The following is a 13235-nucleotide window of genomic DNA, read 5'->3' as shown; positions in this document are numbered from 1 at the left end:
CATTCTAAATAGACAAAAACTGGAAGCATTCCCATTAAAATCAGGAACCAGACAAGGATGTCCACTATCTCCACTCTTTTTCAATATAGTGCTTGAAACTCCTAGAGCAATAAGACAGGAGAAGGAAATTAAAATTGGAAAAGAACAGGTCAAACTATCACTTTTTCCAGATGATATGATACTATACCTAAGAGATCCCAAAAGTTCCACCAGAAAACTCCTAGAACTGATCAACACTTTCAGTATAGTGGCAGGTTATAAAATCAATCTACAAAAATCAGTAGCTTTTCTATATACCAATAACAAGCAATTGGAGAAAGAATCCAGGGAAATGCTCCCATTCATAATTGATACACACAAAAAAAATCTTGGAATAAATCTGACCAAAGTCACCAAAGATCTCTACAATGAAAATTTTAAATTGTTAAAGACAGAGTTTGAGGAAGACACCAGTAGATGGAAGGAACTACCATGCTCATGGATTGGAAGAATTAATATTGTGAAAATGACCATCCTACCAAAAGCAATCTATAGATTTAATGCAATCCCAATCAAAATCCCCATGACATGCTTCACAGAATTAGAAAAATAATCCTTAAATTCATATGGAGGCACAAAAGACCCCAGGTAGTCAAAGCAACCCTGGGCACAAAGAGCAATGCCAGGGGCATTACTATACCAGATCACAAAGTATGAAACAGAGCTATATCTTAAAAACAGCATGGTACTGGCCCAACAATAGACACATAGGTCAATGGAACATCATTGAAGATCCAAACCTGAGTTTACTCAATTTCAGCCACCTCATATTTGACAAAGGTGCCAAGAACACAATGGAGGAAAGACAGCATCTTCAATAAATGGTGTTGGGAAAACTGGATCTCCACCTGTAGAAGAATGAAACTAGATCCTTATCTTTCACCTTGCAGAAAAGTCAACTCCAAATGGATCAAAGACCCCAATGTGAAACTGGAAACCCTGAAAATACTAGAAGAAAATATTTGCAGTAACTTACAGGATATATGTGTAGGAAAGGATTTTCTAAATCAGACAGCAGTTGCTCAGGAATGAAGGTCAGCAATCAACAAGTGAGACCTCATTAAACTAAAAAGCTTCTGTACAGCAAAAGAAACAAAAAAGTTAAGAAAAAACCCACAAAATGGGAAAAGAATCTTCATCAGTGACACATCTGACAGGGGTTTAACATCCAGACTATATAAAGAACTCAAAAAGAAAGAATCAAGAAACCAAATCATCCAATTAAAAGATGGGCTAAAGATCTAAACAGACAGTTCTCAAATAAAGAAATAAAAATGACTAAGAAACATCCCCAAAAGTGTTGAACATCGTTAGTAATTAGGGAAATGCAAATTAAAACTACCCTAAGGTATGACCTTACCCCAATCAGACTGGCTAGAATCAAGAGAACAAATGATACCAAATGCTGGCAAAGTTGTGGAGAAAGGGAACACTCATTCACTGCTGGTGGGATTGCAAACTCTGCAGCCTCTATGGAAACCAGTGTGAAGAACTCTTGAAAAACTAAAAATGAACCTACCATATGATCCCATTATACCACGCCTTGGCATATACCCAAAAGACTCATCCTACTGTACAGATATTTGTTGCTGCTCTTTTCACAATAGCTAAGAGATGGAAGCAACCTAAGTGTCCCTCAATGATGAGTGGATAATGAAAATGTGGTTCATATATATGTTGGAGTTTTACTCAGCAATAAAGAAGGATGAAATCATGAAATTTGCAGGTAAATGGACAGATCTAGAAACTGTTATACTAAGTGAAATAACAGACTCAGAAAAACAAATGAAGAATATTCTCCCTCATATGTGGATCCTAGCACCAAATCCTTTTAAATTCCTGGTGCTTTTAATAAGATGATGCTGTACAGAAGTCCCTTCTGCATGAAATAGCTACCATAATCATGACTTCAGCTGAGCCTGATCGCTAAACATCATCACAGTTGGGCTTGTTGACAGTTGTGCTCATTCATTAAAGGAGGGCCAAAAAGGGACATTGGACCTCATTGCATTACTCAGCGACTCTTCCCAGCCAAACGAATGTAATTTGACCGTAATCACACATGGCCTCCTGGATTTGGGGAGGGCTAAAGTATACAATCTGGGGAAGGCTAGGAAGAGAAGGCATGACCCATGCTGGGTAAAGGCTTTCCAGTGTGCATACCCTCAGGTCATACATACACCTCAGCAACCCCTCAGTAATCTTGAAGCCTTTGAGAGGGAACTGACACTGATCCTAACCACTCCAACAGCTATCAAAATACCTGAAAGCAAATCCTGAATCCATCACTCTAGAGTCCAGTCTTGGAAGACAAAAGAAAAATGAGGAAGAATCCAATAGAGGGATGCTTTCAGAAGACCTTGTCAAGAAATTCCAATGGAATCTCATATAAATATTTGAAAATTGGTCTGTTCTGAGTTTTTTCTAGTTCTCTGTCTAGAACTTGTAATGCTAATTACTCTTGCTTTACTTTTCCTTCACATCTCCTATTCACCAGTCAAGGACTTTCTTTTCCCCCTACAGATAACAGTTATGCACTCTGGAGTCTCTTAGATAAACCCACTGAAGGGGCACTCCAATTTCTTCACCTTGTGTTCCTGTTCAGCATGGAAGAAGCCAGAGCGGCTTGCATCCCGATTCCCTATTGGCAATTTGGGTAATCTCTTCAGAGGATGGTGTGATAAGAAAAGGAGGTAGGAATTGGCTAGGCGATTGGGGTAAAAAGACCCCAAAGAAATGTAGCCACTTTCTTGGCTAAAACTCACAATGTCCTTGGGCCTCTTAGCAACCTACTCTGTTCCAAAGGCCAAAAACGTTGAAAATATTTGGGAGCTTTAATCTAATCCTTAAAAGACTTTAGGGTTACCTCTTCAGAAGGGGGAATGTTAGAGTAGCCAAAAGCCCCATTAAAAAAACAAAATCAAAGAAGAAAAAAGAGCACATGGAGTTATCAGAAAAAAGTGATTGGGATATGGGAGTAGTTGGAGGGGAGGGAGTGGGAATGGATTTGATCAAACACCTTATATGCATGTATGAAATTGTCAATAAATTATTTATTTTAAAAAATGAATGCTGTATTGATTGATGCATATTATACACTAGTATGAAGAATAAACTAAAGTTGTAAAATTATTCATTAGAGCTATGTGGTGAAGCTTTGTTCATTTGTCTTCCAGTAGGTAAAACATTATTTGCAAACTAGGGATGGAACTCAGGGGCCAAACACTTGCCTACCACTTCTGAGGCCTTGGGCTCTATCCCAACACCCAAAAGAAAACAAAGAAAACATTGAAGAATCAATTAATTTTTCAGTAAACTTTGGAAGTCTTTTGTTTTAAAACCTTCCAAATAAAGAAGAGGACACTAATGAATGTCAATTCTCATTAATAAAGATCCCTCATGCAACAGAGGACCAAGAATACAAAAATGTCACAAATGACCATAATGTAGAGATTTAGTAGTCTACAGAATGCTGATCCTTGGACAAGACTCTTATATTAACCTTCACCGCCCAAGTCTCGGGACATTCGCAGAAGAGGGGGTGAAAAGATTGTAAGAGCCAGGAAAGAGGTGAATGACCATATGGAATCAGTGAGTTTCTGGGACCCTGTTCATATGATTCTATGGCAATGGTGTCAGCATACACAGGCCCCATGCAAACTCAGACAGTAACTCAGCATAGAACTGGGAAAGTGAATAGCAGACTCCAATCTTACCTGAAGAAATATTGGCAACTGATACTGCTAGGCGAGAAAGAACTGATCTTCCTTAAAGAGACTCTACATAGGCTGACTAGATCTCAGTGGATGGACTTGCACTGGGGAATGTCTAGTGGTTGTTAACACAGATGACAGAGTATATGGGTGGGGGGGGCTGTTGGGAGGGTTCTCGTGAGGACAGGGGTATAAAGATGATTAAGATTGTCCAAGATATTCTCTATGAAATACACAAAAATTCAATAAATACAAATTATAACTGTTTCTCAAAGTCACCAAAAGGAAGATGAAAACCTAAATAGAGAACTGGAAGGCTATAGCTAACATTGTACACATGTGTATGCATTTTATACAAATCAAGTATGAACATTTTCCTCAAAGCTTAATTCTTTCAAGCTAATACATAGTCCTAACAAAGAACTCCATTATTTTAATTATATTTCCATTTTAATAAACTGCAATGCAAAAATTAAGAGTTAAAATTTTGCTTACTTTAAGCTGTCCGATTTCTTTAAATTTATAAACTTCATATTCCCATAGTGCTGCATTTTTCCCAAGAATCTTCTGACATTTGCTGGCAGCAAAAAGATCCCAGGGAGAAAGAAAATGTAAATAAACAACAAATATAGACAGAGTAAGTAGACATCTTCCCCAGCAGTTTAGACAATCTCTTCCCAGAGTTCTGTGTTTCTGTCTTGAGTGCCAGTGAATGTGAGAAATCACCATGACTCAACTGATTGCACTCAGGGCTTGATGGGAATCATGAAAACCACAGAAACAGTTATGTACAAAGATGGATTTCTTCCAGAAGACTAATTAGGGGTTCCCTGACTTTCCTATCCTGAGTCTCCTTTATATCTACAAAGCACTGCTGCTTGGGACTCTTGAGAAAAAAAAAAAAATTACTGTATCTAAACCTCCAGCTCCTTCTGGAATAGCTTTAAACAATGGGCTAAAAAATGAGACTTCAGAAAATTAGATTCTTATCCTAATGCATAATTACCATTTATGTATGAATGAATCTTAAATAATCTCAGGTGACTGACATTATTAATAATTAAATAGTAATTAAATAAAGCAGGTGTGAAGACAATATTGCAGGCTTGAGAATTTCCAATTAATTGCCACACTTTTGTGAGAAACAACTGTCCTTTGATTGTAAGCAGAGGTACTTTGTTTTGCACTTTTTTCAACAGTGTGTATAACACAATGAGCCCCAAGACCGTAGAGGACACATATAGTACCTCCCCCCAGAGACATCAGAGGACACATACAGTGTCTCCCTCCAGAAACATTACAGGACACATACAATACCTCTCTCCAGAGGCATTAGACATACACAGCACCTCCCTCCAGTGACACTGGAGGATACATACAGTGGCTCCTTCCAGAGACATTAGAGGACACATACAGCGCCTCCATCCAGAGATTTCAGGGGACACATACAGTGCCTCACTCCAGAGGTACTAGAAAACAATACAGTGCCTCCCTCCAGAGACATTAGAGGACACATACAGTGCCTCCCTCCAGATAGAGGACACATATAGCACCTCCATCCAGGGACATTAGAGAACACATACAGCACCTCCCTCCAGAGACATTAGGGGACACATACAGTGTCTCCCTCCAGAGCCATTAGAGGACACATACAGTGCCTCCCTCCAGAGATTTAAAGGACACATACAGCGTTTCCCTCCAGCGCTGAGGGCAGGTGTGCTTCTTCTCCAGACTGATAATACCTACTAGAGAAGACATTCTAACTCAGGTGTTTCTCCCTTTACAAGCCTGTAATAGGCAGGTTCTGTTAGATTATTATGTGCTATACTTTAGGAAGTGGGACTGGGCTCTGGGATGCAGGCTGACACTATAGGCTGTACTATGGGAAGTGGGAACTGGGGATTTGGAACACAGGCTGACATGATGGCTACTATAGCTGACAAAACAGTCATTTAGCTCTGGTCCAGGAGTCTCATGTCTTTTACTTGTCCCATAAAACTGGCAGACTGATACTGACACATTTTCTAAAAATAAAATGGGAGAAGCATAGACTTTCTCTCCATAGTTCTTGATACCTTTCTTAGTAAATAATGAAAATAAAGCAATTCCCTTTTGGTAAAAGTGAAATAGAAGCTGCAGAAATAATATATATTAATCTGTTTTGTGACTGAAAAACTTAATATTCAAAAATTTTCTTTTAGAGATATGAAAAACATCAATTGCAAAGAATCCCTTATTTTTGTTGCTGCCATCAATGATAATTAACTGAAAAAGTTGGTCTTACCGTGCCGCCATGTCATATTCTCCTCTCTCTACCAGGTGATTTACATATGCCAAGCCAATATCCTATTGAAAAGTAAATGAAGGGATGTCACAATCCAGCTGGAACTGAAGAGGCGAAAGTCAGTTTCTGACAGGACATCGGGGACTGTGGCACCACCCAGCCTGTCTGTGTCCTGGCTCAGGTCACGTAGGTATACTTCAGCATATTCAGATTTAAATGCACTTACATTCATTTTTCATATATTTTAGTAATCAAAGTTTAAATAAAATGACTATAGCTTCCTTTTTAAAAGCTTCTAAACCACCCCCTCTAAGATATGCTCTACAGAGAAAATCTCCAGTGTTAGAAACATGCTCTTAACAATTCTAATTGTCACTAGAGGCAGAAGTCTATTTCTGGTGTCTTCTGTAAAATGTGAGCTCTTCAACATGAAGTCTGAAGACATGTAAGAACAATAAATGACAGACTATCATACAAAAGGGAAACAAACATTCAGCTTAACATGAAAGTGAAAATGGGTGCAGAAAAGCAAGTAATTCCAACCTGTGAGCTTACAGACCGACAATTTGGAAGGGGAGAACTGAACGGCTGTAGAGATGTGTCTACTTACATATTCCACTGGGGACATGTGGCCAGTGTGACCACGACATGGGGGTGGGAGGGCAGCTCTTTCTTACCCTCTACAGAACTCTTATTCTCATCAGAAGCATTTTCACAAGAAGCTTAAACAGAATGCAGAAAAACTTCTGCATTAGCTCCTCTGTTATATAGGAATGGGTGTTTGTAGCACTGCCTCTTGGAAGACAGAAGTGGCAGAGCCCACTTACCATTCCTGCATGTCTGGGAAGGAATTAGACTGTGCTGGGGGAGAAGTTCTATGTAGAGTTAATGTACAGGGCAGGCTATTTTAAGAGAACAGGGAAATACCATAGCTTTAGTTCATAAAATGTCTTCCTTAATGACTATAATGGGGGAAATTATGCCCCTAAAACCAGATCACTTATCAATGATTATTTTCTGCCCCTTGGTTCATAGTTTATCAGGGAAACTTGAGGCAGGACTAAAAGCTTAAATTTCTTCCTACAGGCTCCAAAACAGAACCAAGTTCCTAACTACAGATGCCCCTTCAGGATCTATTCTATCTTTGCCTACATAACCATTTTTTAACTTTCTATATAGTAATCTCTTTAACTGCCTGACACAACCAAGGAAGCCAAGTCTTTTCATGTTTCTGTATCTTCAACATACTATTCTAAAGAAAGACTGCTTATTTTCCACAACTGTGACTTAATAGGTCTCTAGTTTTCTCTCTTCTTTATTATTTTACTTGTGTATTTTTTGAAAATTAAGGTTTTATGTGCAGTTTTACAGAGAATTTTAAGGTGGGAAAAGCAGAAGGAATGAGTGCTAATACTCAAATAGCCATAGAAGGGTTGCTAGTCTTCATCTGTGGACAAAGGGGTACAGGGCTAAATATTCTTTAAGGTCAGAACCTCTCACATGTAAAGGGTATGATTTGTCAGGTTTCGGCCTGAAAATTCACTGCCATAGTTGGCAAAGAAAAAGCATTCCAGCCGTTGTACTTTTCCAGAGTCCAAAATGTAATAAAAATGTATTTGATTTCCTAGAATAGTCTCCCTAACAAAAGCAATCGAGTTTGTTATCATGGCGACACCAAACCAATCTAGTTTTAAGAAACCATTCTTGATAGATTCTGTGATAATGTGATTTTACCTATGATTTAAAGAAACTTAACACATGCTCAATTGGGAAACTTTGTATTTAAAGTGTATTTCATAATATAGCTTCCAAATTTTCTAAAGCTATGCCTGAGCAGGTGTTCAGGTCTCTTGTTTACAATCAGAATCTGATTCAATAAAATGAAATAGTCTGACCTCACAAGAGGAACCTGTTCTTTTCAAATTACTGTCTCCTATGACCTAGTAAAACCGGTTAGGTATCAAATAACGAAAGTGCACTTACCAGGATCTTGTGTCTTTTAATATTCCTTTGGCTAATTTCAGCAGCCATCAAAGCTTCCTGTGTTTACATAAGCACAATGAAAAGGACCAGAAAAAAAGCAGAGAAAATGGGAGTGGGAGAGAAGATATCGCAGTTAGAATCTGTATTTATTATGTTTTAACATTCTGTACTACAGGAAAAAAAGTGTTATTTTCCTGTGGACTTTGTGTAAGGCATTGGGATTTTTAATGTTATAGCTGAATGAACATCACTGAATTCAAACTCAAACAAGGACAGTCAACTAAAATGAAGACTGAAGACTTTTTTTATTTCCATTTGAACTATTTTCCACATTAAGATTCTGGATTATATTTTATTAAAAAATCAGAGTACAACAAATTCTCTTAGTCTTCAAGCAAAAAAAAAATCTGTCATTCTATATCTGTAAGGCACAGTCTTTTCCTATAGGTTTCAATAAATATCAAGTATACACACATGCCTCTATACCTACAATTAAGCTTTCAAAAACCAAATTTTGTTTTTATTTTGGAAAGGTTACAGGTATTAGTTTAACACAAATGTTTGAGTCATAAAATAATTTCTTAAGAAGTTACTTAATCTAGGGGCTGGAAAGATAGCTAAGCAGTTAAGAGTGCTTGCTCTGCAATCATGAGGACCAGAGTTCAGATTCCAGAATACACTTATCAAGCCAGGAGTTCTCCCAAATTCCTGTAACTTCAGCTCTGGGGATATGAGGGAGACAGAGAGTCCACTGGGACTTGCTGATTTCCAGCCTTGCAGAGAAAACCTGAGCCTGTGGTTCAGGAAGAGGCCCTGCCTAAAGAGGAATAGGTAGAGTGATAGAGAACACAATGCCATCTTCTGACCTTCAAGCGCTAAACAAACACATACACCTGCACACACACACATATGCATATAGTCACACACACACACACACACACACACACACACACACACACACACAGGAAAAGAGAGAGGGGGAGAGAAAGAGAGAGAGAAATGAAAGAATGAATGAATGAACACATAAACAGAAAAATCTCTAAAACACCTTAAAGTAAAATGAGAACTGGGTTATGAATCAGGTATTAATATCTGGACTCCAGTTTACAAATTTAAAAAATTCCCCCAGTCCTTCCAGGTAGAGTAGTGACTGCTGTTTCCTACTGATGGGTACTCAAGCACACCCACAGAGTCTAAGAAACAAAATTTTACAGCTGTTAAAGTTGAATAAAAATGTTTTTCTCCTAAAGGAAGTCAAGTCGGACCACTTTCTACTTAAACTTGTCTAAACCATGGCTCAATGAAGTAGACAATATCATTTTATCCAAATTAGTGATTCATCCCATTCTAAGTAAGTATAAATTTGGTCTCTTTCCCTAACATATAAATAATCATAAAATGAATGATTTCACTAGCACATCCAAACAGAAAATTCTGAAATGTTAGTTCTATTTAATTTCCTTAGGGGAAAAAAAAAAAAAAATCAAACCAAAAATGCCAGTACGTTGCTCCAAATGACTCCCTCTCTCAACCACCTTCTGTTCTCAACTCATTCCCTTCAACGGCAAAGCCAGTCATGCTAAGTGCCAACTTTCTGTTCCCTGTTTTCTGAGAGAAGCATGGTAACGGTTTTTAGCCTTCTACACATTTTTGGTTTGGAGTATGCTAACCCAATATGAAAGATTTACTATAAAAATCCTTTATCTTTTCTGTGTTAAGGGAAGCCAATACTTTCAAGAAAGTAAAATCAAAACTACTTCATATTTCCTCTTTTCAAGGAGCCAGTCGATGTGATCATCTTGGTCTCGTTCCTTGGCCACTACGACGTCTCTTGGACTCACAATGTAGAATAGTGATTCCCCTTCGGAATATTCTTGAGAAAGGAGAGAGGACAAATTGAGTGACTCAACACTACAAAGTGACAATGGTCTCAGAGGATGTAGTTAGCCTACAATTTCAGACTGAACAGCCAATTACCTACCTTTGCAGCCAAGTGTGCTTAACTGTGCTGGAAAGTGAGGGAGGAGGTAGGGTTATATTTCAGTGCTTTCAAATACGCTAAAGTATAAAACTATTTTAAAGGGAAGGGAGGAAGGAGAGAAGGAAGAAAAGAAAAGCTAGAGAAAGAAAAGACTATAAAAACAAACAAAAAATAAGGTAGTCTTGAAACTACAAGTTTAATACATAACATTCTGATTTCAGATGAAAAATAGTCTCCTAACTCTCCCTCTATGTCCATTACATATGAGACTTCATTTACTGTATATAAACTTTATTTATGGACACTTGCAGTACCGTTATATTTTTACTGAACAATTACATCCTACAGTCAGCAATAACTGCTTCCTCCTCATCAGGGTGAAGGCCATCTAATGCATAAATGACAGATACCCAGGCCCTGAGGACACAATCTATCATTTCAGTAAGCTGTGTATGAAGTCAATGGTGAGGGCTTCTGTAGAATCAATTATAAAACCCGATCTGAAGGTTTCTAAGCGTGCAGCAGTTTGCTCTGAGCAAAACACCTAGATGGTATGCTTTCAGTGGTGAATCACAGTTGTTTTCTGCCAAGTCCAGAATATACTCTCACACATTCCAGCTGATTAAAGGTTCATATAAGAAGGGTCAAACACAGAGTGTTTCCTCATTTCTTTGGTCAAAATGAGAACTAAACATATTTTCACAAAATGTCAGTTGTTTTTAAAGCAGGAAGGGCTTTCTAAAAAGCCTGAGTGTTGTATTTTCCTCAGTGGAGTTTACAAGGATGTGAGGATAAACACAGATGTCCTTGGTAGGGTGAAGAGCAGTGGTTTTCCATTTGCTTCTGAGCAGTGAGTGCTTAAGTGCATTCATCCAACCACTCTTCAAGTATTCTCCAATGCCTAGTGATGAGGCAGAGCTAACCCTTGCTCTCAGCACCCAGTTCTAAACAGAAAGACAACTTCTCTGTCACCCAGCAGCAAACTTTCTAGGGAAATAGAGCTTGGAGTGATGGGACAACCACAGAGTCGTGATGCTTGACATCAAATTGTGTCACTTCGATGGGACAAGGCTGGGATGAGCTGAGTGACAGGGCTTGCCTAGTACGTACAAGCCATGGGTTTGATTCCCAGCACAGTAAAAAAGGCCAGCTGACTAGCTAGCTTGACAATACAGTAGAAAAAAAACACAACAGAAAAGGAGCCCACTTCTCACCTTGGCCCTGGTCCCGTCTCTACCTTTCCTATTTTCTATATGCACTACCTTTCCTTTTCTACCTGGAAATCTGGTTTTCATCAGCAAAGCCATGCCCATATATCTTCTAAGATCCTTTCAGCAGTTTATACTTAAAATTCCCTCTTTGGTGAGTTGGGTGTAAGACAATACAGTAAGTGTAAGAAACGCAACAAGCAGATAGATCTCCCTTCTCTCTCACCTAAATGATAATCCCTGCATTCATTCTCCTGAAAGTCTCTGACTGTTAAAGCATCAGAAGAGATCTCTTCACAAGTCTCAGGAAGTGGTTGGATGATGTCTAGTCGAGGCCTGGCACAGTATTCTCTTTCCTATTGGGAAAGAGATAAAAAGAGCCCATTTTCTATTTCTGTAAGTTACACAAATGAACAAGTTATCCATACTTGCTTTGAATTTATCATTTTGTTACACACAAGTCTTTGTAAAAGTTTACCACAAACAGGCACCTAATAGTCTCTTATTCTGTGACCTCTGTGTGAAAAATATAGGACCGTACCATGTGTGCCCCGCATCATTCCAGCATCCAATCCGAAGGAAGTTGTGGTCTGTGAGAATCTTCATCACTTGATGGAATTTAGACTCACCATAGACACATAACCCTGGGTATGTCTATGCAGGAGTGTCCAGAAAAGTTTAACTGAGCAAAGAACACCCCCACCGAATGTGGGCTATGCCATCCCATAGGCTGGGGTCCTAGGCTAAAAAAGAGTAAGCTGAGCACCAGCCTTCATCTCTCTCTGCTTCCTGTCTGTGGGTGGGATATGAGCAGCTGCCTCATGATCCTGCCACTATGTTCCCCCACCAGGACAGGATGCACTTTAAACTGGGAGCCAAAATAAACTCTACCTCCTTTAAGTTGCTTTAACCGGGTATTGCATCACAGCAATGAGACAAGTAACTATCACCAGTTCTTTACAACTCTTGTGCATGGATGTGAAAGTAAAATTATTAAAAAATAACTTCATTATCCAAATCACTGCTAATACTAGCAAACTTACTAGTAATGCTGACAAGTGAATGATTGAGAGTCACCTCTAGATCAGACCTCGTCAGGATGCACACGTTCTGCGTTCATGCTACTTGATACGGCAGACCTTAGTCACAGGTGGCTGCTGAGCACAGGAAATGTGGGTACTGTGACCAGGAAACGAAATTTCAAATTGTATTTGATTTTAATTAGCTTAAATTTACACACCATAAATGGCCTACAGTTTTTGAAAGAGAAGCGCTAGACCATGACAGAGGGTTAGGGTGAGCTCACATCTGCCAAGGATCTGGGGAAGTTCAAGAGCATCCTAAGCGATAATTCATATTGCTCACTGGGTTTACTAAAACCTCTAAGGTAAATTAAATATGATTGTTCTGAATTTTATAGATGGAGAGACTAAGGGTCAAAAAATTCAGATTAAAGTTAAGTAAGCCAATAGTTAGACTGGGAGGCATGGAAACCTGAAATTTATGGTAGACCTCAGATGTGCGGGGTAAGTGCATTCTTTCTGCTTTGATGCCCCTGCTTCTTGGGGAGCAGCATTATCGGCATGAAGCACACACCCCATCATCCCAAGATGTCACATAAAACACTTTATCAGCATGGAGAAGGTGGATGAGAGGAGCAAGATGGAAAAAACAAAATTGAGAGCTAGGTTTTAGTAGTTTTTACATAAAACAGTGATGTGGATTCTCTGAGTAATTTTGCTAACTCAAAAGTAATTACAACAGCTTTGTATCATAGGCATGGGAAATACTTTAAGAATGGACAGCTGAGCTGGGGTGGTGGCACATGCCTTTAATCCCAGCACTTGGGAGGCAGAAGTGGCGGATCTCTGTGAAATGGAGGCCATCCTGGTCTACATAGTGAGTTCCAGGCCAGCTGGAGCTACAAGGAGACTCTGTCTCAAAAAAAAAAAAAAAAAAAAAACAACAGAATGAAACAATCAACTACTAGAAGACCTTGAGAGCATCTGCCATAATTTATCAGAGCT

General features: G+C 38.9%; 1 protein-coding gene across 1 annotated transcript in view; it reads right to left on the bottom strand.

Moving 5' to 3' along the window:
• The window catches only part of Vps41 (VPS41 subunit of HOPS complex), a 183700-nt gene that overhangs the window by 40257 nt on the left and 130208 nt on the right, over positions 1-13235 (bottom strand). The window contains exons 12-16 of the mRNA XM_008851607.2: positions 11435-11564; positions 9777-9892; positions 8020-8076; positions 6037-6098; positions 4248-4329 (exon numbers count right to left, since the gene is read on the bottom strand). Coding sequence (XP_008849829.1) covers positions 4248-4329; positions 6037-6098; positions 8020-8076; positions 9777-9892; positions 11435-11564 — 447 coding nt within the window. The remainder of the gene's footprint in view (positions 1-4247; positions 4330-6036; positions 6099-8019; positions 8077-9776; positions 9893-11434; positions 11565-13235) is intronic.

The sequence above is a fragment of the Nannospalax galili genome, unplaced genomic scaffold, assembly GCF_000622305.1.
Source record: "Nannospalax galili isolate Female #2095 unplaced genomic scaffold, S.galili_v1.0 scaffold1386, whole genome shotgun sequence".
NCBI lineage: Eukaryota > Metazoa > Chordata > Mammalia > Rodentia > Spalacidae > Nannospalax > Nannospalax galili.
Note: the sequence above shows the minus strand (reverse complement) of the source record. Positions and strands in the feature narration are given on the sequence as shown.